Source organism: Stomoxys calcitrans, chromosome 5 (genome assembly GCF_963082655.1).
Source record: "Stomoxys calcitrans chromosome 5, idStoCalc2.1, whole genome shotgun sequence".
NCBI lineage: Eukaryota > Metazoa > Arthropoda > Insecta > Diptera > Muscidae > Stomoxys > Stomoxys calcitrans.
The window spans coordinates 119,076,541-119,103,219 of record NC_081556.1 but is presented as its reverse complement, the minus strand read 5'-3'; the positions used below and the strand labels follow the sequence as shown (position 1 = coordinate 119,103,219).

At 36.6% G+C, this 26,679-nt stretch overlaps 2 protein-coding genes across 2 annotated transcripts in view; both read left to right on the top strand.

Annotated features, from left to right (window-relative positions):
- Positions 1-15,061, top strand: part of LOC106090016 (uncharacterized) — a 19,561-nt gene extending 4,500 nt beyond the window's left edge. Inside the window, exons 2-3 of the mRNA XM_013256051.2 lie at positions 7,778-8,013; positions 14,525-15,061. Coding sequence (XP_013111505.1) covers positions 14,894-15,025 — 132 coding nt within the window. The 5' untranslated portion in view covers positions 7,778-8,013; positions 14,525-14,893 and the 3' untranslated portion in view covers positions 15,026-15,061. The remainder of the gene's footprint in view (positions 1-7,777; positions 8,014-14,524) is intronic.
- Positions 15,062-17,568: 2,507 nt separating this feature from the next.
- LOC106090014 (uncharacterized) lies at positions 17,569-26,496 on the top strand. Its single transcript, XM_013256049.2, has 4 exons — positions 17,569-18,391; positions 21,727-22,124; positions 22,190-22,891; positions 26,170-26,496. The coding sequence occupies exons 1-4, from the start codon at positions 17,627-17,629 to the stop codon at positions 26,483-26,485; spliced, it is 2,181 nt and encodes a 726-aa protein (XP_013111503.2). The 5' UTR covers positions 17,569-17,626; the 3' UTR covers positions 26,486-26,496.
- The last annotated feature ends 183 nt before the right edge of the window (positions 26,497-26,679 follow it).

The following is a 26,679-nucleotide window of genomic DNA, read 5'->3' as shown; positions in this document are numbered from 1 at the left end:
AGTGTATGGGCTTGTCTAAATTACCTTAATTGAATGCTCAATTTAGGCTTACATATTTGATTTCTGAATATATAGTAACAATATGAAAAATCAAAGAGAAAAGAGTATCAAAATTAAGCTTACAGTAATTGTATAAATTGAGTTGAACTTAAAGACACTTGAATGGTAGACCTTTAGTAAATGATATTGCTAAAATGTTAGTTTCTTTGGTTTTCGTATTTCATCCACTGTGGATACACTAATTGAAATTACCATTGAGTCTGATATATGCCAATTGCCATTTGTCAACTCATTTGCATAAGAAAGATACAGTTTATTTGCCTTTGTTATATGACATATATGTAGGAGTGGACTTTATTTTTGTATCCACAAAAAATTATGGCTTATCAGACAGAGAGTCTTTAAATAAGCAACAAAAGCCTCTCGGTGTACGGCCTTAATAGAGTATCAAGACAGAATGCTTCTGAAGATGGCGTAACTCATATGAAAAAAATATCGTTTATGATGTTTTAACTGGATATTGAGAAAATGACCCTCACAATATCAAGAGCTGCATTCATAAAAAGTATGCCAATTCATTTGCAAACATGCTGTTGCGGACAGCCTATATGTTATTATACCCACCGCCTAAGAATGTGGATATATTCATTTTGCCATTCCGTTTGCAACATTTTGAAATATCAATTTCCGACCCTATAAAGTATATATATTCTTGATCAGCGTAAAAATCTAAGACGATCTAGCCATGTCCGTCCGTCTGTCCTTCTGTCTGTTAAAATCACGCTACAGTCTTTGAAAATAGAGATACTGAGCTGAAACTTTGCACAGACTAATTTCTTGTCCATAAGCAGGTTAAGTTCGAAGATGGGCTATATCGGACTATATCTTCATATAGCCCCCATATAGACCGATCCGCCGATTTAGGGCCTTGGGCTCATAAAAGACGCATTTATTATCTAAATTTGCTGAAATTTGACACAGTGAGTTGTGTTATGTCAGTCGACATCCTTCTTTACTTTGGATCGGATCGGTCCAGATTTGGATATAGCTGCCATATAGACCAATCTCTCGATTTAAGACTTTGGGCCCATAAAAGGCGCATTTATTGTCCGATTTTGCTGAGATTTGGGACAGTGAATTGCATTAGGCCCTTCGACACCTTTCTGCAATTTGGCACAGATCGGTTCAGATTGGGATATAGTTGCTATATAGACCGATCTCTCGATTTTAGTTTTTGAACCAATAAAAAGCGTATTTATTGTCCGATGTCGCCGAAATTTGGGACAGTGAGTTGTGTAAGGCCACTTAACATCTTTCTTCAATTTCTCCTAGATCGGTCCAGATTTGGATATAGCTGCCATATATACCGATCTCTCGATTTAAGTTTTTGGGCCCATAAAAGGAGCATTTATTGCCCAATTTCGCAAAATTTTAAAATAGTGAGTTAAGTTAGGCCCCTCGACATATTTCTGCAATATGGCATGGATCGGTCCAGATTTGGATATAGCTGCCATATAAACCGATGTCTCGATTTAAGGTCTTGGGCCCATGAAAGGCGCATTTATTGTCCGATGTCGCCGAAATTTGGGATAGTGAGTGCAATTGAACAATGACTTGTATTTATTAGACCTCTCAATATCCGTGTCGAATTTGGTCCAAATGGGACCATATTTCGATAAAGCTGCTATGGGGCATAAGGTATGCATTGTTCACCGGATTTTGACGAATGGTGGTTTACATATATACCCGAGGTGAAGGGTATCCAAAGTTCGGCCCGGCCGAACTTAACGCCTTTTTGCTTGTTGTTAATTGTAAGGTTTGGCTTTTAATAAAAAATAAGTTTTATTACAAATATTCAACATTCCCACCCCACATACTATTAGTTGTTCCATTGAGTTTTCCAACTGATTGGAACGGTTGCAGAAACCGGACTTGTAATTTGCACAATTTTAATTTCGCTTTTTTGTTTTACTTGTTAGAGGCGTTTGTAAATACAAAAATGCACGTTTTAACGCAGTAGACTTGAGAGCAAGCCAATGATCTTTCTGAACTTTGTGGGAGCGATAAGGAGCAGCAGGTTTGGTACGACTAACATCGAAAGATAGAACACATTGGGGGATCCAAGGCATTTTTTTACTAGTCGCAATTACATCTTCGTATCAATTCATTAATCTACAAATGTAATCGTTGCAAGCATCTATTATATGATCTAGTCCGAATTTAGTAGCCGGAATTTATTGAAACGTCATTATTTACAATGGACTTTTTCCCCCCATATGTGTTGCATAGCCGCTAATTGATTATACGGAATTAGAAATGCCGCATCTTGCATGTGAAAGCGCAATTCTGATTCCGATTAATTAGTGGGGAAAAAGTCATTGAAGATTTTTCATTTTGCATTGTAAGCCATAATCAAAGTTCAAATCGGGCATATGAAATATTGTAACGGTTTTAAATTTAAATCGCTTTTAGAGATCTTTTTTGAGCCAGTGATTGCCTGTTAATCACACTTTGGTCACATGCACAGATTCTCAGTGCTTAATAATAGCGCAGTTTATATAAATATAAATCCCACATTACAAAATCTTTTTTATTCGAATAAAGATCATCCAATCGTACTAGGTAATAAAATGTCAATTCCCTTATTCAAATATGGACTATGGAGCTAGTTTTCAAATTGGATTTAAGTAGACTATGAATAGCAATGAACATTCATTGTTGTTTGTTTAAATTGAGAAAGTTTTTGAGATCGAACATAACTTATTGGAAGTTTGAAGTAAATTTTATTAAGCTATTCATTACCAAGTTTATCATTGGAAGTCAAATCCATTAAAGAAAGCTTGGGAAAAATTAAAAATTGCCCATGAACATTCCACTGAGGAACAGCAGAAATATTTCTCTCACATCAATGAGTGTCGTCCTATACAAGTTTTATGCCTCCTTCTTTTTTATGCCGAGTCAGAAAGGCTTGTCGAGAGCGACACCACTTAGTAGAGAAGTGCCGCCAGCACTAGAAGGGTACAACCATCATTGAAGCATAATGTGGAGGATGTATACAAATTAGCTCATACGAAGGCAAACAAGATACTTAAGAACTCTAATACCTGAAAAAGTCATAATGAGTGATCAAAATTACGCAGTTAAAGCCATGGCTAAGAATGTTCCTTCAATAAGGATTTTTTGCTTCGGACATTTATTTTTTGCGAAATATTTTCCCTAACAACTTTTGGTAGAAAACCTACTTTATTCTGGTCTTAATCATTTCAACTCTTTATAAGTGCCTAATGTTGAGTGTCCATGAGTACTCAAGTGCTTCATAGCTAGCTATTTTTCTTTGTTTGAATAACAAATTTAAAATATTTGTTTGATAACATTTTATCGGTCATAATATGAATGGAAATCTAAGCGAATTGACTCAAATGCATAATTTGAAGGTAGCAACCAAAATCTGGAACCATCCAAAATTATTAAAAATTCTTGTTTACGATAGTCTATCTAAACATGTGGGCTTGTCAATTCAACAGGGGGTATACCCCACTTTTTTCTTAAAGATTATTAAAGTTAGTTGACTTTGCATTTCTACCAAATACGTAAACAAGTAAGATGAAAGATATCTTAGAGAATTGTTAAAATATTCAAGAGTTCACTAATTATAAATTTTGATTACGTATTAGAATTAAAAAATATGTTTGATTTAAATTTTAATCAATAAAAATATTCATTATTATGAACTTTATATTAAAATTTAAAAAATTTCAAAAACCTAAAAAGAAAGTCGTTTCGTTACCTTCACCATACTAAAAATTCGTTTATCAGATTCTTTAATTTTTAAGAATAAAATTCCTTTGGAAAAAATTTTTTCTTAAAAGGAAGAATTTCTTTTTTATATTTCAATATTACTACAGGGACTCAAATTAAAGGTCTCTGGTATTGTTATTTGGGCCTAAGTGGCGGGGGGACCGACCCAAGCAAAATAACACCAAACTGTCATGTAGGTCGACTGGGAATAATGAATGATCTATGCGAGTGTAGTGCGAATCTGATATCCAAATTTAGAACATCCAGAAGTTTATGAAGTTTTAAATATTGTTAAAGATCACGAATTTGACTTTAGGATAAACACAACAGTGAACTTTAATTAAAGAAGTTGAAAAGTCTTTTAATATTGCAAATTAAAAATTAAAAATGCTAAGTTCAAAGTTGACCAAATTTTTGAGATTGAAATTTGAATTGAAAAGTTTGTAGCGAATTGAAAATACAGATACCATCCATATTTTCAAGCATTACTTTTTGACTCAGAATCGTTGCTAGAATCCTTCGATGAAGGAAAACAGATTTAGTTTGTAGTAATCTTTGTTTTGACTGCCACTGAATATTGAAATCGTGCAATGTAAGAATACATTTTTTTTTTAAGTAAAGTGTGCAGAAAATGGGCCTATATAGGTGGTGGCCAAAATTCATATGAGATGAGTTACTCTCCATATTTTTTAATATTTCTCTCTTTAAATGAAAATTCATTAATCCAACAAAAAAGATTGATGTTATTTTTAAGAAAAAATTATTAATCTTTCCTCCCTTATCAAGCTCTTAATCAGAAATAAGTAAAAGCGTGCTATGTTCGGCCAGTCCAAATCTTATTGAGTTGCCTAAAAAGTAATTGCGGATTTTTCATATAGTCGGCGTTAACAAATTTTTTCACAGCTTGTGATTGTAATTGCTGTAATTGCATTCTTTCTTCTGTCAGTTATCAGCTGTTACTTTTGGCTTGCTTTAGAAAAAAAGTGTAAAAAAGGTATATTTGATTAAAGTTCATTCTAAGTTTTATTAAAAATGCATTTACTTTCTTTTAAAAAATCCGCAATTACTTTTTGGGCAACCTAATATATGGACCATAATTCAACTGTTTGTTGGAGAAGTTATAGTGTAAAATTTCAGCCAAATCGAAGAAGAATTCCACCCTTTAGGGGCTCAAGAAGTAAATTAGGGAAATTGGTTTATAGGGGAGCTGTATCAGGCTATAAACCGATTCAGACAGTATTTGATACGTATGTTGAAGGTCATGGGGAAAACCGTTGTACAAAATTTCAGCCAAATCGGATAATAATTAAAATCCAAGATCGGTTTATATGGCAGCTATATCAGGTTGTTTTCCGATTTGAACCATACTTGACACAGTTGTTGGAAGTCATAACAAAACACTTCATTCTTAATGGCAGCCAAATCGTATAAAAGTTGCGACCTCTAGTGGTTCAAGGAGTCAAGATTCAAGATCTTTATATGGCAGCTATATCAGGTTATGTATTGATTTGAACCATACTTTGTACAGTTGTTGGAAATTGTAACCTCATGCAAAATTTCAGTCAAATCGGATAATAATTGCGCCCTCTAGTGGCTTAAGAAGTTAAGATCCAAGATGGGTTTATATCGCAGATATATCAAAACATGGACCGATATGGCCCATTTACAATCCCAACCGACCTACACTAAAAAAAAATTTGTGAAAAATTTCAAGCTGCTAGCTTTACTCCTTCGAAAGTTTGCGTGCTTTCGACAGACAGACGGACGGACGGACATGGCTAGATCGACTTAAAATGTCATGACGATCATGAATATATATACTTCATAGGGTCTTAGACGAATACTTTGAGGAGTTACAAAGAGAATGACGAAATTAGTATACCCCCATCCTATGGTGGAGGGTATAAAAAAATTGTTGCTAAAACGAAAACACAAACACATGTTCATACGTTGCTGTCTAAACAAAGACTCCAACAAAGAGCATTAATGTACGTATGAAATGAGTATGGAATCTAGTGTAAAGAAAATTTTAGTTTTGGCCACTACTGCCCTATATATAGCTGAACACGGGCCGCTCCGCTGCGCCTTCATTAAAACTTCGCGAGAAATATTTAATACCATTTGTATCTTCCCAGAACAATTTGTTTATCTAATACTTTCAAATCCCATACCTTTTATTTGTACCCCATATAGTCTTGATTGGCAAATATTCTCATTTGGAGAGGAGTTTTGGAGTCCCATATTCTCAAGATCGTCCAAAGTGTCAATTTGAGTGAGTTTTCGTGTCGGTAGCTAGGTAGCTAGGGGGCCATAGCTACTTGGACCAAATTTTTAATTTCACATTCGTACACTACTCTCAAACAATTTTCATTTGGGACAGTATGTCACCGTCAGTCAACATTTATTTTTGTGTGCTACTTTTGGTGTAAGGAGGGGGGGATTTCGCCCCTCTTTCCCTATCAACAAGTGCTATAGCCTATTGCTTCTTCTGGGCCTTATTCGTTATATGCACACTAATACCTTTTATTTGTGTCCAATAATGCCATTATCGTCCAATATGCCTATTTGAGAGGTTTTTTGGGTCGGGCGGCCCCTAGGTATCTGGACCCAATATTTATTATCAAATTAGTACTCTACTTCCGAATACCTTTCTTTTAAGTCACATATTGTCCCGATCGGTCTACTTTTGATTTTGGGTGGTACTTTTGGGGTAAGAGGGAGGGTCCGTCTCCTTGCGATATCAACAAATTCTATGGCCTATTGCCCCCCTTCAAGACCATATTCGTAATCCACTCCCCCATACCTTTGATTTGAATCCCATATTGTTATTATCGTCCAATTCGGGTGGGCTTAGGGGTCGGGGCGGCCCCTGGGTGCCTCGACCCCTAGGGTGGTACTTTTGGGGTAAGGGGGAGGGTCCGTCTCCTTACGATATCAACAAATTCTATGGCCTATTGCCCCGCTTCTAGACCATATTCGTAATCTATTCGCTAATACCTTTGATTTGAGTTTCATATTGTTATTATCGTCCAATTCGGGTGGGCTTAGGGGCGGCCCCCTGGGTGCCTCGACCCAATTTTTATATAAAGTTTATACCTACTCTCGAATACCTTTCATTTGAGTCCCATATTGTTCCGATCGGTCTACTTATTATTGGGTAGTGCTTTTGGGGTAAGGGGTACCATAAAAAAACCACATTCGTAATCTACTCCCTCATACCTTTCATTTGAGGCCCATATTGTCATTAAAGCCCAATATGCCTATTTGAAGGGGTTTTGGAGTCGAGGCGGCCCTCTCGGTACATGGGCCCGATTTTTAATATAAAATTAGTACTCTACTCCCGAATACCTTTCTTTTGAGTTCCATATTGTCTCGATCGGTCCACTTTTAGTTTTGGATGTTGCTTTTGGGTTAAGGGGGAGGGTCCGTCCCCCTTCCGATATCAAACAACTACGTAGACTATTATTCCTACTAGACCAACGGAGACAATCTGTGAAAATTTCAAGAAAATTGGTTCAGACTTTTTCAAGTCTATTCGGAACAAACAAACTAACAGAAAAAGAAACACTGATTTTTATATAATAGATATTTTCTTCTTGTCAGCTAACATAATTTTGATAGCGAAATACACTGAACGACCCATTTCACTTCTTCCAGATTTCAAGACTCAGTTATCAGCTCATGAAAAGAAAACAAAAAACAAACGAAGTTAACCTTGACCTTAAATACAGGCTAATAGACTCCAAATGTTCTAAAGATCATCAAAATATGTTTAAATTATAGGCCTCATCTGCTGTTTCATTATTCATAAAGGAAACACTTAAAACAACAAACATAGCATCTACTATATGTTTTAGTACATATAAATCCATTGTTTAGATTTTCTGTATAAAAGCTTTATAAAAGTCTCAACTATTTGAAAAAATTAAATATGTATATTTTAATCTCATTATTTTTTCAACTTCCTTCTCTCTTACAGCCCTTATAAACGGCCTTAATTATGGATAAAACATTCCTTTCATTTTTGTCTGGACAAACAACAAAAGAGTCCGCCTTATCTACAGCTATGCCACAGACAATGGATCATCTGTATGGCAATAAATCAGCTACGATGGCCTCAAATGGACTCAGAGATAATAACATCAACATAAACAACAAAACACACAATTTACAAAATGGGAAGGGAAAGGATGCGGATAGATACTTTTACATATTGTAAGTATAATTTTAATTAAAAACATAAAACAAAAATGTTTGAGTTTAAACAAATATTGGCGCAAAAAATTTAATTTCCATAAAACTAAATATTAACAATATAAAAAATATTGACCAAAAAAAAAACTCGCCGAAATTTGATTTTCATAGAAGTTTTGGTGAAATTGAAATTTTGGTTTTGAAGCTGCCCCCTTGATAATTACACCCAATTTTTTATATTCGATAATAATATTCGTATTCGAATCTAGAATATCTTTTATTGGAGTCTCACATTGTGCCGATCGGTCCACTTAAGTCTCATATAGTTGCGATCAGTCCACTTAGGCTTTGGGCGGTACTTTTGGTGCGGTTTTGGACTTAGGGTGGCGCCCTTGTTACTTGGATTAAATTTTTAAAATCATGTTCATAATCTACTCCGGAATACCTTTCATTGGAGTCCTATATTGTTCCGATCGGTTTGGGTTTATTTTGGAAGGTTCTATTGTGGCGACGCCCTCGGTACTTGGATCCAATTTTTGCCACCATATTCGCATTCTACTCCCGAAAACCTTTTATTTGAGTCCCATTTTGTCGCGATCGGTCCACTTTTGATTTTGGGCGGTACTTTTGGTGCGATTTTGGGCTTGGGATGGTGCGCTAGGTACTTGGATCAAATTTTTAAAATCATGTTCACAATCTACTCCGGAATACCTCTCATTGGAGTCCTATATGGTCCCGATCTGTTAAATTTTTATTTTGGGAGGTACTATTGGGTCGACGCCTTCGGTATTTGGATCCAATTTTTGCCACCATATTCGCATTCTACTCCCGAAAACCTTTTATTTGAGTCCCATTTTGTCGCGATCGGTCCACTTTTGATTTTGGGCGGTACTTTTGGTGCGGTTTTGAGCCTGGGGCGACCTCTAAGGTACTTGGAACCAAATTTTAATACCATATTCGTATTTAATTCATTTGATACCCATATTGACCAAAGCGATAAAAGTGTCCTGTTGGTTGGGCACATTGGTAAAAATGTCCGTTCGGGTGGGTTTTGGGTTACTTGACCCCAAAATGATATACCATGTCCCAAATCTGCCGTTTTTGAAAATGGGGTTAAGGAAGAGCGTCAACAAAAAAACAAAATCAAACCAAGTCCGAACTCTACTCTTTCTTTCATTTGATACCCATATTGTCTCAACCAACCCACATGACCATTTGGGTGGGTTGGTTGAGCGTCCCCCATGGTTATTATACCCCAAATTGTTATACAAATTTTGTGTTTTTGGGTTACCATAATGGGGCATACGAAATTTCGCTTAAATCGTTGCACCCATCTCTGACATCTGGCCTTTTTGAAAATTGGGGTTAGGAGAGGGTCCGCCCCCTTGCTGATCTCAAAACATGGGGTACCCCCTATATCCATTAGGGGGTCTATCCTCTAGCATCTCTGAAAATTTCATATAAACTGGTCCAGCCGTTCATTTTTAGAAGGGGGGTATACTAACTTCGCTTTTCCGTTTGTAACACCTCGAAATATTGATCTGCGAACCTATAAAGTATATATATTTTGAATTGTATCGACATTGTGAGTCGATCTAGCCCTGTCCCTTCGACCTACTTTCCGTCTGTCGAAATCACGATAGCGGTCGAACGGATAATGATATAAGCTTGAACTTTTATACACATACTTCTTATAGATGTAGTCCAATGAAGATTTCAAATTGGCCATATCTCCCGATATGACATCTTGATCCCTTGGAAGTCACAATTGTTGTCTGATTTGGAAGAAATTTTGCACCTAGTGTTATGTTGCGCCAAGTATAATCCAAATCGGTTCGCAATCTGATAAAACCCCATATAAACCGATCTCCCGATTTGATATTGATATTGAGGCCCTGGAAGCCGCAATTTTTAATCGATTTGGCATTTGAAATTATGTACGTAGTGTTTGGTAACGACTTCAAACAAACACGCCAGGTACAGTTCAAATCGGTCTATACCCTGATATAGTTCCCTTTATAACCGATCTCCCGGTTTGAGTTTGGTCTTTAAAAACTAGTCTTCTACAATTAGTCTTCCAACGATTAGACTTCTACGATTTGGAGGCCAGCGTAGCGCAGAGGTTAGCATGTCCGCCTTGACGCTCAACGCCTAGGTTAGAATCCTGACAGGACCATCAGAAAAATTTTAAGCGGTGGTTATCCCCATCCTAATGCTGGCGACATTTGTGAGGTACTTTGCCATGTACAAACTTCTCCCCAAAGAGGTGTCGCTCAGCGGCACGCCGTTTGGACTTGGCTATAAAAAGGAGATCCCTTATCATTGAGCTTAAAATTGAATGTGACGGCACTCATTGATTTGTGAGAAGTTTGTCCCAGTTCCCTAATGGAATACTCATATGCAAATTTGCAGTCTTCTACGATTAGTTTTTTGTCGATTAGTCTTCGGCGATCCCAAAGAAGATTCTATTTTTGGGTAAATTGACAGAAATTTTGTACGTAAAGTATACATGTGTCTTTTAACTAAGTTCGTTTGTATGAATTTTTAGTACAATCCAATACAATGGTGGTGGGTTCTCAAGACTCGGGACAAACTTAGCACATATAGTTTAAGAAGATTTTCATAGTGGACTTTGTTAAGTTTTATTGAAATTTGTTTTTTTTTTATATTTACATAGCAAAATTTTTATTACCCCCTCTAATGTGCATTGTATGTAGTTATCTTGTATTGCAAATTCCCACCCCTATTGTCTTCTAACAAAAACAACAGCATAATTATTATTTAAAACTCTTCGCTTGCACAAAATTCTAGAGTTTTAAACTCTTATCACCTCAGTATATCGGTGTTCGTAGTGGTGTTAAACAATTTTTCGGATAAACGCTTTGAATTACTTCAAGCGTAGTGTTATAATAGTAATAACAATTCTTATTTTTTCAAAGCTTAAAGCGGAAGTAAAAAGTTCAACATCAACTTCGATTTAAAACTAGATTGTCTCTATTGGCATTTGAAAATTCTATAAATAACCCCGCTTTTTAACTTTGCGCAAGCGTATCTTATGATCTGCTAACAATCATGATACCTGGGGACTGCATGTCCGTAGCAACAGCCAGCACTAATCGCCATGAAGTTGCCTTCTTTGCTTAGAACCAAGGCGCAGATACCGGTTTTAATTAAAAAAAAAAACAACTCTAAACGTTAATGCTAAAATAATTACAATTGGCAATATCAATGAACCAAAGTGCCATATAGACATATTTTATACATGCCAGCCGTCATGCCTTTACACCAATTACGCTACGCGCTTAAGTATTCGTTTGTTTTCTGTTTTTTCGTTGTTGTTAGTTCGAAAAGTTATTAAGCCTTAACAATTTGTTGGAAGTTTTGGTCAGATGTTTGGCTAAAACAATAGCGGGAGTTGAGGGGAACGCACAGTGGTTTCTTTTGCGAATAAAAGTGAAATTTTTTATATTCTTCATTTACTTAAACTTAACCAAGTGGTTTAGTTGACACAGATTTAAGTGAGATTTGTAATAGCCACCCCCCTTTCCAAAAACGCCCAAACCGGCATATAGGCCTATATACTGTAGGGCCGTCTCATACACAATCCTCAAAAAATCTCCAATGGGGTTGCCCAAAAAGTAATTGTAATTGGATTTTTCATTTAGTCGGCGTTGACAAATTTTTTCACAGCTTGTGACTCTGTAATTACATTCTTTCTTTTGTCAGTTATCAGCCGTTACTTTTAGCTTGCTTTGGAAAAAATATGTAAAAAAAGTATATTTGGTTAAAGTTCATTCTAAGTTTTATTAAAAATGCATTTACTTTCTTTTAAAAAATCCGCAATTACTTTTTGCGCAACCCAATATAAGCCGACCAGGCCAATTTCCAAATCAAATGAACGGTATTTGGGAATTTAGGATTTAAATAAAAGGTCGTTAAGAGTCGGTTACAGATCTCATATCAAAATTTTGGCGAAAAATGTTTGGTGGCCGTCCACCCTATCTTAAAACCCACTCTAACGTACCTGCAAGTCAGTTAGGACAATTTGCGAATCAAATAAAAGGACATTGCATTTACTCCATTAGGGACGAAGTGCCTATAGATATAATCGGTATAATATGGGACTCAAATATAAGGTTAGGTTAGGTTTAAGTGGCAGTCTGCCATCTGACTCACTTAGACGTTTTCGTCCATTGCGACACCACAGAAACAGAAGAAGGAAGATGCATTCTAGTTCCCACAGTTGAACCATCCAAATCGCTTTAAAAAGCCCAATAACTTGCGAATGTTCACATCTGCTAAATAAGACAGATTCTGAAAGAAATGAGAACCTATAGTGGAACTCCTGGGGGCCACCGTAGCGCAGAGGTTAGCATGTCCGCCTATGACGCTGAACACCTGGGTTTGAATCCTGGCGAGACCAACACAAAAAATTTTCAGTGGTGGTTTTCCTTCTTCTAATGCTGGCAACATTTGTGAAGTACTATGCCATGTAAAACTTCTGTCCAAAGAGGCACGCCGTTCGGACTCGTCTATAAAAACGAGGCCTCTTACCAATATTTCAATAGGTATGCAAAATTTAAGTCTGACGTACTTAAAGTAGTACGTAGACTCGGACTGAGATTGAGGCCACCGTAGCGCAGAGGTTAGCATGTCCGCCTATGACGCTGAACACCTGGGTTCGAATCCTGGCGAGACCAACACAAAAAATTTTCAGCGGTGGTTTTCCCCCTTCTAATGCTGGCAACATTTGTGAGGCACTATGCCATATAAAACTTCTGTCCGAAGAGGTGTCGCACTGCGGCACGCCGTTCGGACTCGGCTATAAAAAGGAGGCACCTTATCACTGAGCTTAAACTTGAATCGAACTTCACTCTCGAAAGAGAAACAAACAAAAGTTGTAAAATTTAATGATCTTCGCCCTAACAGGAATAAAACTTGAAAAATTTACAAATTTTTTTGAAATACAATTTTAGCGAAATTTTCTAAACTATTAAATTTGGACACAATATTCGAAAAAATAAATTTGGACTAAATTTTCTAAAAAAAGTAAAATCTTGAAAAAAATTAAATCAGGAATTTTGATACAATTTACCAAAGAAATGAAGATCTAACATAATTCCCATAGGAGTAAAATGTTGAGAAAATTTCCTATAGAAATAAAATGTTGAAAAAATTTCCTATAGAAATAAAATTTTGAAAAAAAAAATTCTTTAAAACATATATTTGACAACATTTTTATGTAAATAAAAATAGCTCAAACAGACATAAATAAAATGTTGACAAAATTTTCAAGAAAAAAAATTAAAAATTTTCTTCTGAAATTAAAAATAGCTGTGCTTTTATTTCTTTGGAAAATTTTGTTTAAATTTAATTTTTATGGAAATATGTCAAAATTTCATTGTTAAAGGAAATTTTATCAAAGAAATTTTGTAAAAATTTCATTTCTATAGGAAATTTTGTTAGAATTTCATTTTTATAGGAAATTTCGTCACAATTCAATTTTTATTAGAAATTTTGTCAAAATTTTATTTCTTTTGGAAGTTTTATCAAAATTTAATTACTACAGGAAATTTTTTAAAAATCTTATTTCTATAGGAAATTTTTTCAGAATTTCATTTCTTAGGAAATTTTTTCAGAATTACATTTTTATTGGAAATTTTGTCAATTAATTTTTGTAATTAAACTCTCCGGGAGAAGGGATAATTACTGACTTCTTAAGAGCATAGAAGCCTTGTTTTATACGATTTCATTTAAATGTGAAATAGCCATTTGTATTATCCCTTTCTACAACTATGACAAACATGGTACACATACACATACGTTACATTTTCGGTATGGTGTCCCCAATATGTGTCCTAAATTAAGTTAACTTTGCCTTAGCTCTGGATGTAGCCGTCATATCAACCAAACCCTTATTTAGTATGAATATAAGGCACACCAACGATTCGAGGTCGTGTTTTCTGTTTGTCACGTTTACCGGTTTTTCGTGTCTTAAATTTTCTTCACAAAAAGCTTTAATTTCCAAAATATTTCCTGACAACTCATCAAAAACCACTGTACATGGATTTTTGTTTAATGCTCCCATACATATATAAACATTTATATAAAACAAAACAAAGCAAGGGTAAACAAATGTGGGCTTTAGAAGAGAATATTGGATGTAGAATTTTACTGCATGTATGTATGTACATATGTACGTGAAAATATATGCAGATATGTGTGAATGATAAGTTCATTAGTAACTCAGCCAAAAATGGTAATAAACATGGTTGTTGTTGCTGTTGTTGTAGGCATGTACGACATACAACAATGACTCAATAACATGGTCAATGCTTTTATTTTCAAAGGCATTTTTAGTACAAACCCGAAGATCTTGACGAAGAGACGCATTGCCAAGTTGTAACGGTTACAACAAGCAATTTATTTTATAACAAAACAAATATTTTAAGATTTTTTGTAAGATTGTGTGTAAAAAAAATAAAATATATATATTTATTAATTTGTTTGCTTTCTTTCTTTCGTTTTTCAGATGGCATTCGTAAATCTCTTGTAAAACCTATGGCCAGTATCCTTTCATGAATCGTCCACTTCACCATTTCTTACATCTATTACTTCAGCATTTACTTTACCTCTAGCTTAAGCTATTTACTACTTTTTTCGTAGTAATATTTTATATACATATATTATATATATATATATATACATATTTCACTAATACTTAATCTCTATGCTTAACACATATTTTGAATATAATTACTGTTTGTCATTAATACGTCCGGTGATATTAAAAATTTAAGTTTTATAAATTTCCATATCGGCTAATTGGCGTCCGCCGTAATCCATAGATAATCCATTATAGAACGCCAGACCAGCAGATTGAGACAAGCTGACTGATTGAATGGATGCCTTTATTATATTTTGTATATATTTTTGGTTTTTATTTTTTCTGATCTTTGGTCCAATGGTATTCTTTGTCTGTGTACATTTGCCAGAGGTCTCTGTGCAATATGTAAGAAAATTACGTTTTTAATAACATTTTTTTTTTTTTTAATATATATTTAAAAAAAATTTTAAGGCTAATAAAAATGTATTAATGTTTACTTTTTATAGAAAAATTTTGAAGAGTTTTATTTGAGAAAAAATGTTTTTTTAGTAGACTTGTAGTAAGCTGTTAAGCTGAACGTTTGGGAGAGAACATCAAAAACTTTTTCAGATGTGATTGATGAATGATGTAAACAATAAGACCCCTACCTCTCCCAAGCGCATTAAGAGAGTGGAAAGAATTATTTTCCACCATTCCGACAAAACTGATCATCAATGCTTAGAACAAAAAAAAAAAAACACATGAACATTGCCAAATTTTTTTTTTTTGTTTTTAATCACAAAAAGCCTTGCAGTGAAATGCAATGAATATTCCAGTTCACAACAAAAAGAGTTTGGTAATGTTGATGTGTTTTGTTGTCCCAAGCAATGATGATTATTTTGTGTCGAAATTGTGGAAAAAAATTCTTTCTTACTGTGCTTGGGAAAGCTGGGGGACTTATGGAGCCCTGTTTCAGAACAGAGCTTACTCTACACCGTACTCAATAGTAGTTGTGTATGTAGAGCACCTTAATGAATTTGACAAAGATGTTGATGAAAATACATGGCGTATTAGAAATCACGATCCACCATGCCAGTCAAAATGTTTTGACACAGCACTCTTGCATAACATTTATAAGTTCTTTGCTTTGCTATTCTTTGAATAGAAAGAAATGAATTAAAATGATCTCAAGCTGGAATATGTTCGAAAAATCACGAAAAATTCATTTCAATAAGAAATTTCAAAATTCCATTTCTATAGGAAATTTTGTCAAAATTTTATATCTATAGGAAATTTTGCCAAAATTTCATTTTTATAGAAAATTTTGTCAAAATTTCATTTCTATAGAATATTTTGTCAAAATTTTTATTCTATAGGAAATTTTGTCAAAATTTCATTTCAATAGGAAATTTTGCCAAAATTTCATTTCTAAAGGAAATTTTGTCAAAATTCCATTACTATAGGAAATTTTGTCAAAATTCCATTTCTATAGGAAATTTTGTCAAAATTTATTTTCTAAAGGAAATTTTGTCAAAATTTCATTTCTATAGGAAATTTTGTTAAAATTTCATTTCTATAGGAAATTTTGTTAAAATTTCATTTCTATAGGAAATTTTGTCAAAATTTTATTTCTATAGGAAATTTTGTCAAAAATTTTTTTCTATAGGAAATTTTATCAAAATTTCATTTCTATAGGAAATTTTGTCAAAATTTCATTTCTATAGGAAATTTTGTCAAAATTTCATTTCTATAGGAAATTTTGTCAAAATTTCATTTCTATAGGAAATTTTGTCAAAATTTCATTTCTATAGGAAATTTTGTCAAAATTTCATTTCTATAGGAAATTTTGTCAAAATTTCATTTCTATAGGAAATTTTGTCAAAATTTCATTTCTATAGGAAATTTTGTCAAAATTTCATTTCTATAGGAAATTTTGTCAAAATTTCATTTCTATAGGAAATTTTGTCAAAATTTCATTTCTATAGGAAATTTTGTCAAAATTTCATTTCTATAGGAAATTTTGTCAAAATTTCATTTCTATAGGAAATTTTGTCAAAATTTCGTTTCTACAGGAAATTTTGTCAAAATTTCATTTCTATAGAAAATTTTGTCAAAATTTAATTTTTATAGGAAATTTTGTCAAAATTTCATTTCTATAGGAAATTTTGTCAAAATTTCATTTCTATAGAAAATTTTGTTAAAATTTATTTTTTTATAGGAAATTTTATCAAAATTTTTTTCTATGGGAAATTTTGTAAAATTTCATTTCTATAGGAAATTTTGTCAAAATTTCATTTCTATAGGAAATTTTGTGAAAATTTCATTGCCAGGAAATTTTGTCAAAATTTCATTGCCAGGAAATTTTGTTAAAATTATGAAATCACAGAAACAGGAGATGGAAGAAGCCTTTTAGGTTCTATCATTGAACCAGTCAGATTACTTATAATTTGCGAAGATCGCCGATTCAGATAAGTCAGCAAGGAGCTAAAAAACTAAACTTTTAGTTCTTTGTATGTTCTTGACGTCATGCTCCTAAGCCAGTAATCGGCTTGTAATACGCTCTACCAATTCTGAAAAGAAACCTTTAAGATAGAATTCTGTGCTTTTCACTTATCCCTTAATACTCTTCTCTTAATTACCCCAAATTGGTTCAAGATCGGGGTAACATGGCAACCCAAACGGTGCGATTTTAGTTCTTGAGCACATAGAAAGCTTAATTTTTATCCGAGTTGTGCTGAAATTAACTATGTTCATACTCTCCTACACCCACACCAATTCAATTAAGTCCATAAGTACGAAGGTCAATATTATCCGATCCCCCGATTTGAACTCCTACAAGCCTCAACTCTTATCCGATTTGGGTGAAATTTGTTACATGAATCTTATTCCTAACAAGTTCGCTACCAACTATGGCCTGAGTCAGTGCAATTAACTTTTCTTCGAAGTTTGATAAATTTTTTTAAGAATGTCAAGTGTTATTAAATTTTTTTTCTTTTCTTTGCATTACATTTCATTTCTATTTTGCTAACAATTCAGTAATAAATCGCCATGGAGGAGGAACCATCATTTGAAGATTTGCCTGTACCCATTCATACAAATCTTTTCACTTTTCCCAATGATCACTCATTGCGTTTGGTGCATGAGGTTTACAAGCCTTCTGCAGAAGCTTTAAAAGTTTCCAGGGGCCGAACAATATATTCGGAAATGTTCATAGAGAATGAGAAGCTGGGAACTCTGGCAGATCTTTCAATACGATGCTTGGCTCACAACTACGGTCCTGACCCATTGCCAATGATAACAGAAGAGCCTCTAAAGGAGCAACTCCATTATGATAGCCTAGATGTTGATTTGCCTTTGGCGAAATGCTATCACCTTGAGAATGAACGTTTTTGGAAAAGAGTGGTGTTGAGCAAACATCCAGATAAGGCTTTGTCGCTTCGCAGCAACGTTAATTGGAAGCAACTTGGAATTTCTATGAAATATACAGCAATGGTTGAGGAATGTCCTCCAGAATATTGGCAGGAAGAAGAAATGTCGGAATTAGCCCAGAAAATTCAAGAGTATGTAGTGGAAATGTATATAAAACGTTTGCAATCCTTGATGGAAAGATCATTTGAGAAATATTATCTGCCACGAAAACCACAATCCTCGGATGAAGAAGATGAAGAAAGTGTTGAAGAGGTATCGGAAGCATCAGTGCCTACATCTGAAGAGGATGTTCCTTCTGCCGCATTTGAAGACAATGAAATGAAAACAGAATCACAGCTTCAGCTGGAACAACAAATGGAAGAAGAGAAGACTAAACGAAAACAGGTCAGAGATGATAACAAATGTTTAGAAATGTTATACCCTCCACCATTACCACATTGAAAAGCAATTACATAAGCAAAAAAACTCGGTCGATCTAGCCATGTCCGTCCGTCTGTATATACATTCATATTTTCCCACGAACATTCCATTAAGGAACACAGGATATTTCTCTCATATCAAAGAGTGCAGTCCTTTTCAAGTTTTAGCTTAATGATATGGGGCCTCCTTTTTACGCCGAGTTCGAACGGCGTGCCGCATTGCAATACCACATGTTGGAGAAGTTTTAACATGGTTAGATATCTCACAAATGTCGCCAGCATTTTTTAAGGGGATAACCGCCGCTGAACATTTTTTTCTGATGTTCACGCCCGAACTTGAACCCAGGCGTCCGGCGTCATGGGTGGGCATGTTAGCCTCTGCGTCACGGTGGCCGTCTGTATCTCTGTCAAAATCACGATATCGGTTGAACAACTAAGGACATCATTTTTAAAGGGAAGTTTATCTTTCTTGGAATTGAATTGCAATGATCTCCGGGGCAAGATCAACGAAATTGTAGACTTTATGAGCAATCCGAGAAAAGAACTGACCAACACCTGCAGCCTGCATAGGTGTCCCCACTAGGGCTACGAGGAGGTGCAGCAGCTCGCCAGAAATTTCCATTGCATCCTCTGACGTATCCTTATGACGTATCCTTGCAAGCTGTCAGACCAGCTCCCCATAATACGCACCATCCGATTTCGTAACTTTTGAACGCCGAACGTTTATCAATCCTAAGAAGGCCGATTGTGTCGGCTTCAGAGATTACATCGATCCCCGCATCAGTGAGCTGACAAATGTGCTAGTTGCTGAGAGGAAAATCCGAGACATCATTAACATAGCAGCCACTGGCTTTATACCAGCTACACCTTTCCTTGAAGTATAGACCATCTTGTTTGCTCCTGGCACTGGTGACCTCTACATGGAATGTAGGGGTATAGCAGTAAGGTACGATACTGCCGAGATGGAACTATACACCATGTACATACATACATACATCCGATTGGCAATTGTGTTTTAGTTCATGGCCAAGCTTACAGGCCCGAAATTAGTGTCCTACTGTCTGGCCATAAGCGCCTGGTTCTAGGGGATTTTAGTGCGAATCACGTTTCATGGCATTCTTCCCTAGGTAACGACCAGCGGGGTCGCCTGGGCAGAGTAGGTTGATGGCTTCGCGTTCTGCTCGGAGAATAAGGACGCCTCCACTAGGGCTACAAGGAGGTGCAGCAGCTCGCCAGTAATTTCCATTGCATCCTCTGATCTCCTGAATGACTTATCGTCGCTAGCCGTCAGACCACCTCTTCATAATACTCGCCATCGACCGACCATCCGATTTCATAACATCTGAGCGCCGGGCGTTTATCAATCTTAAGAAGGCCGATTAGGTCGACTTCAGAGAGTACATCAATCTCCGCTTCAGTGAGCTGACAGCCCCCCTTAAATGTGATAGTTGCTGAGAGGAAATTCCGAGATATTAACGCAGAAGCCACTCGCTTTCTACCAGCCGGTCGAATACCGCAATTGCGGCCTAATTCTCCGGCACAGTCAGTAGTACTAGCAGACGAGCCTGCTGGGATTTGGTGCACTGACCCCACTTACCCCAGAATTAGCGAGCTGAATCCGGAGATTTAAAGGTTAGTCAACGGACATAAGATGGAGTTTGTGGTTGGAACACTTGAAACAATGTAACTTAGGTACCGGTTTAGGTAAGCTGTGATCTACTGTTAAATTACTTTCGAACCCAGGAAGAAGGGATGACAGTAAGGGATGTTCATCCGTCAATTTATTGAGCATTCCGAGAATGGGAAGGCTAGAAAGATACTGATCCGTCGTATTCGTGGTCTCCCAACCGGTGGACGGCCATCACAAATTTATTGCGGACGAAGTTACGAATGTCCTCCAAGGCGCTGGGCTCCGACGGAATCTCTACATTGATGCTGAAGAATCTGCATTTATCTGAAGTCGAATACCTAACAATTGTCCTCAACTTGTCTTTTAGCACTCTTATAGCACCCGATTTCTGGAAGATGGGGAGAGTGATCTTGCTACTAAAGCGATTTGTCGTACCCAAGGTTTCTGAGCCGATGACGGTCATCGTAATCTACCGTGAATGAAGTTACGAATGTTATCCAAGGCGCTTGGCTCCGACGGAATCTCTACACTGATGCTGAATAATCTGGATCTACCTGGAGTCGAACACCTAACAACTGTCCTTAATTTATTTTTGATACCCGATATCTGAAAGATGGACAGAGTGATCCTGCTACTAAAGCCTGAAAAGGACCCTAGAAAGGGGAAGTCGTACAGACAGATGTCCTCTCTCTCTCCAGTAGCCAAGACGCTTGAGGGACTACTCCTCCTGAGCTTCGTTGGAGAATTTCCATTCAACGAGCATCAGCATGGATTTCGAAGAGTGCACAGCACAAAAACTGCTTTGCATGCCATCACCGGACACATTGGCTTCAATCACCTCAGGCCATGTTATAGGACGGTCCTCAAGGCATTCACCTATTGAAATCATTCGTCATGGTCAGCCCTGCCAAACTATTTGAGAACATCGCCAACATGTCGTTCCAGCTGGATCACGAATTGTCTATGTGAACGCCATTCGTTTGTGGAATTTAGATATAAGAAGTCGAAACACCGTAGAGTGAAACCGGTAGTTCCCTAAGGCGGGGTGACCACTCCGGCGCTGTTTAACCTCTACTTATCCCATATTCCACACCCTCCAGATGGCATTGAAATTGTTTCATATGCGAACGATGGTACGATCATGGCATCGGTGCCCGGCCCCATTGATGGCATCTGCGATAGGTTAAAGGTCTAGTCGATCACGTGAATGTGGTCCTTGGAGAACGATCGTGGCGATCGACTATTGCATCTGAAGAAATTGACCTCTCCCGGCAAACCAAAGTATTTCTGAGCACAGCCGCTTCAACTCCTACAGAGCTAGGATTGAGGAATCCCACGACATCACCTGCTTAATTGGGCCGCCGGATCTACTCGACTGAGGTCCAGATCCCTCTGGATTCACCCCTACTTAGTTGCAGAGTTCCTGGATCTGAAAGATGGAACACAACACACTGCTACAACAGTAGCAACGACAACAACAACCTGCTTTCATTTATTCCAAGAAATATTCTACTCAAGAGTTAATACGTCTAAGTTTTTAGTAAAATCCTTGGTAGTGGGTTTGCATGACTAGTCATGTGCGTTTTTACTTGTTTTTAGTACATGCTTAGTACATTATCTAGTTAACTTTAAGTACATGTAATATTAGTCTCTCTTCGTCCTTGTAACAGGTTCGTCATCTTTTGAGGGAAGAAAAAGCAAATGCTCGCCGTGAAAGAGAGGAACGACGAGAACGCCGCCAAGCTAAACGTTTTGCAAAAGAACAACAACTTGAAAATTCCAAGAAGATGAAGAAGCAAACACAACCAGAAAGCTTAATCGAAATATCGGAAAATGAAAGTGATGAGGAGAAATACATATTGGATCGTCGCAATCTAGAATTATATCTAAAGTATAAAAAGGATTATAAATATCCTCCCGAGCATTGCGACCATATCGATCTTAGTTTTGTAAGGCATTTAAAGAATCTTCACACCTTCAATATAGAATTTTTAGGGCCAATTTTGGGAAGGAATTATCATCATCGCCATTTGAGCTTCTCCCTGGGGGATATCAAAAGATTAGCTCAGTAAGTAAAAGCTCATAAATTATAAAAAAAGACATCTAGAAGTTATCTGGTTATTGATCTTCCAGAGGTCTAAGTCACTTGGCCTTGCTAAAAGTGTTTCGTTTACGCCACAGCCGCATGGATGCCGATAAGCTACAAACACTGGTCAGAGGCCTCAAAGGTCTACACCAGCTGGAGACAGTCGATTTTGGTTATGACAATTTGGGAGAAGATTGTGCCAGCTCCTTATATGAACTACTCGAAGATGCCACATCTATGAGAAACTTAGAACTGGAATCCAATCAATTGGGTGAAGAAGTCTTAATGACATTGGGAGAGTCCCTGCAGCAGCATTATGTTAACGGTCATTTAGAATATTTAGGTCTAGCACGTAATCCCATTACAGAACAGGGTTTGCATGCCTTGGTCAAATATATCTTAGGTACTTCTCACATAAAATCTCTAAATTTAAGAGGGGTTTACAATTTATACGAAAATGGTTTGATATGCTGCATAGCCAGAGAGTTATTGTTGCACCATAAACCTTTGGAGAAATTAGATCTTACGGGTATACCCATTAATATCAATGCTGCCAATGAATTGATTAAAGCTCTGGCTCTAAACCAAAAGTTACTAACATTTGAATGTCTTGGCTGTGGCTTGGATGAAGAATCACAATTGGATATTGCCTTGATCATGAAGCGCAATAAATATTTAGCTGATAATTCTTATGTGGGCGATCTGACGAAAACTGATGTGGAAGTTGATGAATGGCTGAATAGAACCACGTGAGTAGAATTTATAGTAATTAAAAAAAAAAGTAAAAACACATTAAGTACGGTCTCATCTAACTTTGGATTACCAGAACCATTGGTTCCGTAAAATTCTATACATAGAAATGCAAATTTTCCCATGAACACTCCATTAAAGAACGAGGGCAAATTTTAAACATATCAATGAGTGTAGAGTCCTGTTCAAGCTTTAGCTCAATGATATGGGACCTCCTTTTTTATGCCGAGCCTGAACGGCGCACACTGGAGTAGAATCGAAAAATAACTAGTAAAATATGTGCCATTTTGAGAACGGATGAAGATACCTCTTTGAAATTTGAAATGGGGGCACTACCCAGCAAATAAAGAATTTTGAAAATCGGACAAAAATTGCATATAATCTCAATAAAATCTCAGTTCTTACAATTTCAAATTTCAAAAAGTTAACTCTATCCAGCCGGCCAATCAATCACAAATGGGTGTGAATTCCTGAAGAGTCTCGTATTTCTGAGGAACATCCTTACGTCAAGAATAGGTAGGCGGATATCCATGAAAGTAACGATAGAACAACCCACGTTGCTACGGTGTTCATAAATACATCACAAGATGGTGGTTGACCATGCTCTCCATAACCTTGGAAAGCGAGGAGCATATCGCTATTGACCGATAACTGGCAGGATTGTTCGCCTCACCCTTCTTAGGTATCGGCTGAACGTTCGCAACCTTCCAACACGATTGCACAAAACAAATATCGATATACCATCGGGCCCCGGGGATTTATTCACGTCGAGATTCCAAAGAAACCTTTTGACTCCGGTTCAATTGACTGGAGAGAGAAACAAAACATGGCAGTCGGTTGTATGTACCGGATTGACCCGATGAATTCCTTCATCGGCAAGGGCTGCCGCCTCAGTGTACCATACACTGCTACTACAACAACAACAGAAACAAACTTGGGTACTTCCTACTCCAGATGCGCCCGTCTTAAGGATTTAGGATCAGCAGCCCATTAAAGCTTTATTTATTACCCGATTTCGCTGAAATTTGAAAATGTGGGTTGTTTTAAGCCTCCCAATATCTGATCCACATATAGTTCAGATTGTACCATTTTTAGATATAACTGTCATATAGACCTATCTGTCGATAAAGGGTCTGAGGCCCATAAAAACTTTATTTATTATCTGATTTCGCTGAAATTTCCAATTGTTGTAAGCCTCCCGAAATTTGACCCAAATATGGTTCGGATCGGACTATATTTAGATATAGCAGCCACATAGACCGATCTGCCGATAAAGGGTCTAAGGCCCATAAAATCGTTATTTATTACTCGATTTCGATGAAATTTGAAAAAGTGAGTTGTTGTACGCCTCCCTATATTTGACTCAAGAATGGTTTACATCGGACTATATTTGCCGATTAAGGGTCTGCAACCCATAAAAGCTTTATTTAATACCCGATTTCGCTGAAATTTGAAATAGTGAGTTGTTGTAAGCTTCCTGATAATCTGATCCAAATTTAGTTCAAATCGGACCATTTTTAGATATAGCTGCCATGTAGACCGATCTGCCGATTTAGGGTCTTGGACCAATAACAGGCGTATTTATTGTCAGGTCTCGATGAAATTTAGTATAGTAAGTTGTGTTACGCTTCTCGACATCCCTACGACATAAAACGGCCCATATCGGTCCAGATTTGGATATAGCTGTATATATTCCGATGGAGATCGGAATAAATGATGCATTTTCCCGTATTATGACGAAAGGTGGTTAATATATATATCCGAGGTGGTGGGTTTCCAAGATTCGGCCCGGCCGAACTTAGCACACTTTTACTTGTCTTGTAAACGAAATGTTCGAAACTGTTTACATTTTTTTCGTGATGATGACGCTAACGTTTTTATACCCTCCATCGTAGGATGGGGGCATACTAGTTTCGTCGTTCTGTTTATAACTCCTCGAAATATTCGTCTCAGACTCCATAAAGTATATATATTCTTGATCGTCGTGACATTTTATGTTGATCTAACCATGTCCGTCCGTCCGTCTGTTTGTCGAAAGCACGCTAACACTCGAAGGAATAAAGCTAGCCGCTTGAAATTTTGCACAAATACTTCTTATATGTGTAGGTCGGTTGAGATTGTAAATGGGCCATATCGGTCCATGTTTTGATATAACTGCCATAAAGCCGATCTTGGGTCTTGACTTCTTGAGCCAATAGAGGGCGCAATTTTAGTCCGATTTGAATGAAATTTTGCGCGTGGTGTTTTGGCATCACTTCCATTAACTATGCCAAGTATGGTTCAAATCGGTCCATAACCTAATATAGCTGTCATATAAACCGATCCGGGGTCTTGACTTCTGGAGACTCTAGAAGACGCAATTCTTATCCGATTTGGGTGAAATTTAGCATAAGGTGTTTTGGTATCACTTCCAACAACTGTGCCAAGTATGGTTCAAATCGGTCCATAACCTGATATAGCTGCCATATAAACCGATCTTGAATCTTGACTTCTTGAACCACTAGAGGACGCAATTCTTATCAGATTTGGCTGACATTTTGCACGAGATGTTTTGTTAAGATTTTCAACAACTGTGCGAAGTATGGGTGAAATCGGTGCATAACCTGATATAGCTGTCATATAATCCGATCTGGGATCTTGACTTCTTAAGCCTTTAGAGGGCGCAAATCATATCCGATTTCGCTGAAATATTCCATGACGTGATTCGTTTTGACTTTCAACAATTGTGCAATTTATGGTTCAAATCGGTTCATAACCTGAACTCGAACTCGACAAATGCGATTCATGGTGGAGGGTATATACGATTCGGGCCGGCCGAATTTAGCACGCTTTTACTTGTTCTACCTGTCTGGTTTTTGAGAAAGAACAACTGGACAAGCTAGCCGCTTGCAATTTTGCACAAAATAATTCTTAGGTCGGTTGGGACTTATTGAGCCTTCTTGAAGCCATTCTCAACTGGTAATAAAAAAACCTATGCACTTTGGACGTACTTGGAACTTCTTTTCAAGACCACAGGCCATTCTTGCAATTTAGCACTAATAGTCCTTAGGTTGGTTGGGGCTTATAGAGCTTTTTTTGAAGCAATACTTTACTAATAATAAAAAAAACCTATGCTCAGTGGATGAACTGGGAACCTCCTGTTAAGACCACACGTCACATTCTTTTTAGGTTTTCACCTGGCAGGACTACTAAGAACTTTACAACTGTGCACCGTCGTGGTGGAGTGTTTATAATGCCTTGTCCCATATTTCTTAATATTTGATTTTTTAAATTTCAGCAATCCGATATTTTCTAAAGTATTGGCTGAGAGGTCAAAACTACTGAAATGCCAAGCAGAATGCCCACCGGAATATATACCTTCACCACAGCAGTCACCTAAAAATAGTCAACACATCTACAAATTGGAAATATACGACAATATGTATGAGCAATCACATACAAGTTCTCAAACTGAAATTGAAACTCAAACAGACCAAGGTGAACAATTTTCATATCGAGCCAATGAGTTTGACGATAAGGAATTTCTGGAGAACATTCATTTGCCTGGACCATCAAATCGTTATTTCTACTTCAAGAGTCTAAGAGAAAACTAGGAAAAGAAATTGTAACCGAACAGAAAGCCATCATTCCCCTGTGGCTTATCCTTATGATTGATACACCTTATCGGTATCGTTTTGTTTATGAATGGCAAGCAAACTAATCGATTATGCACAAATTTCTATAGTAACTCTTTGAATGTTTTTTTATTTGTTTGATTTTTATTACATATCCACTTTTGGTTTTCGTC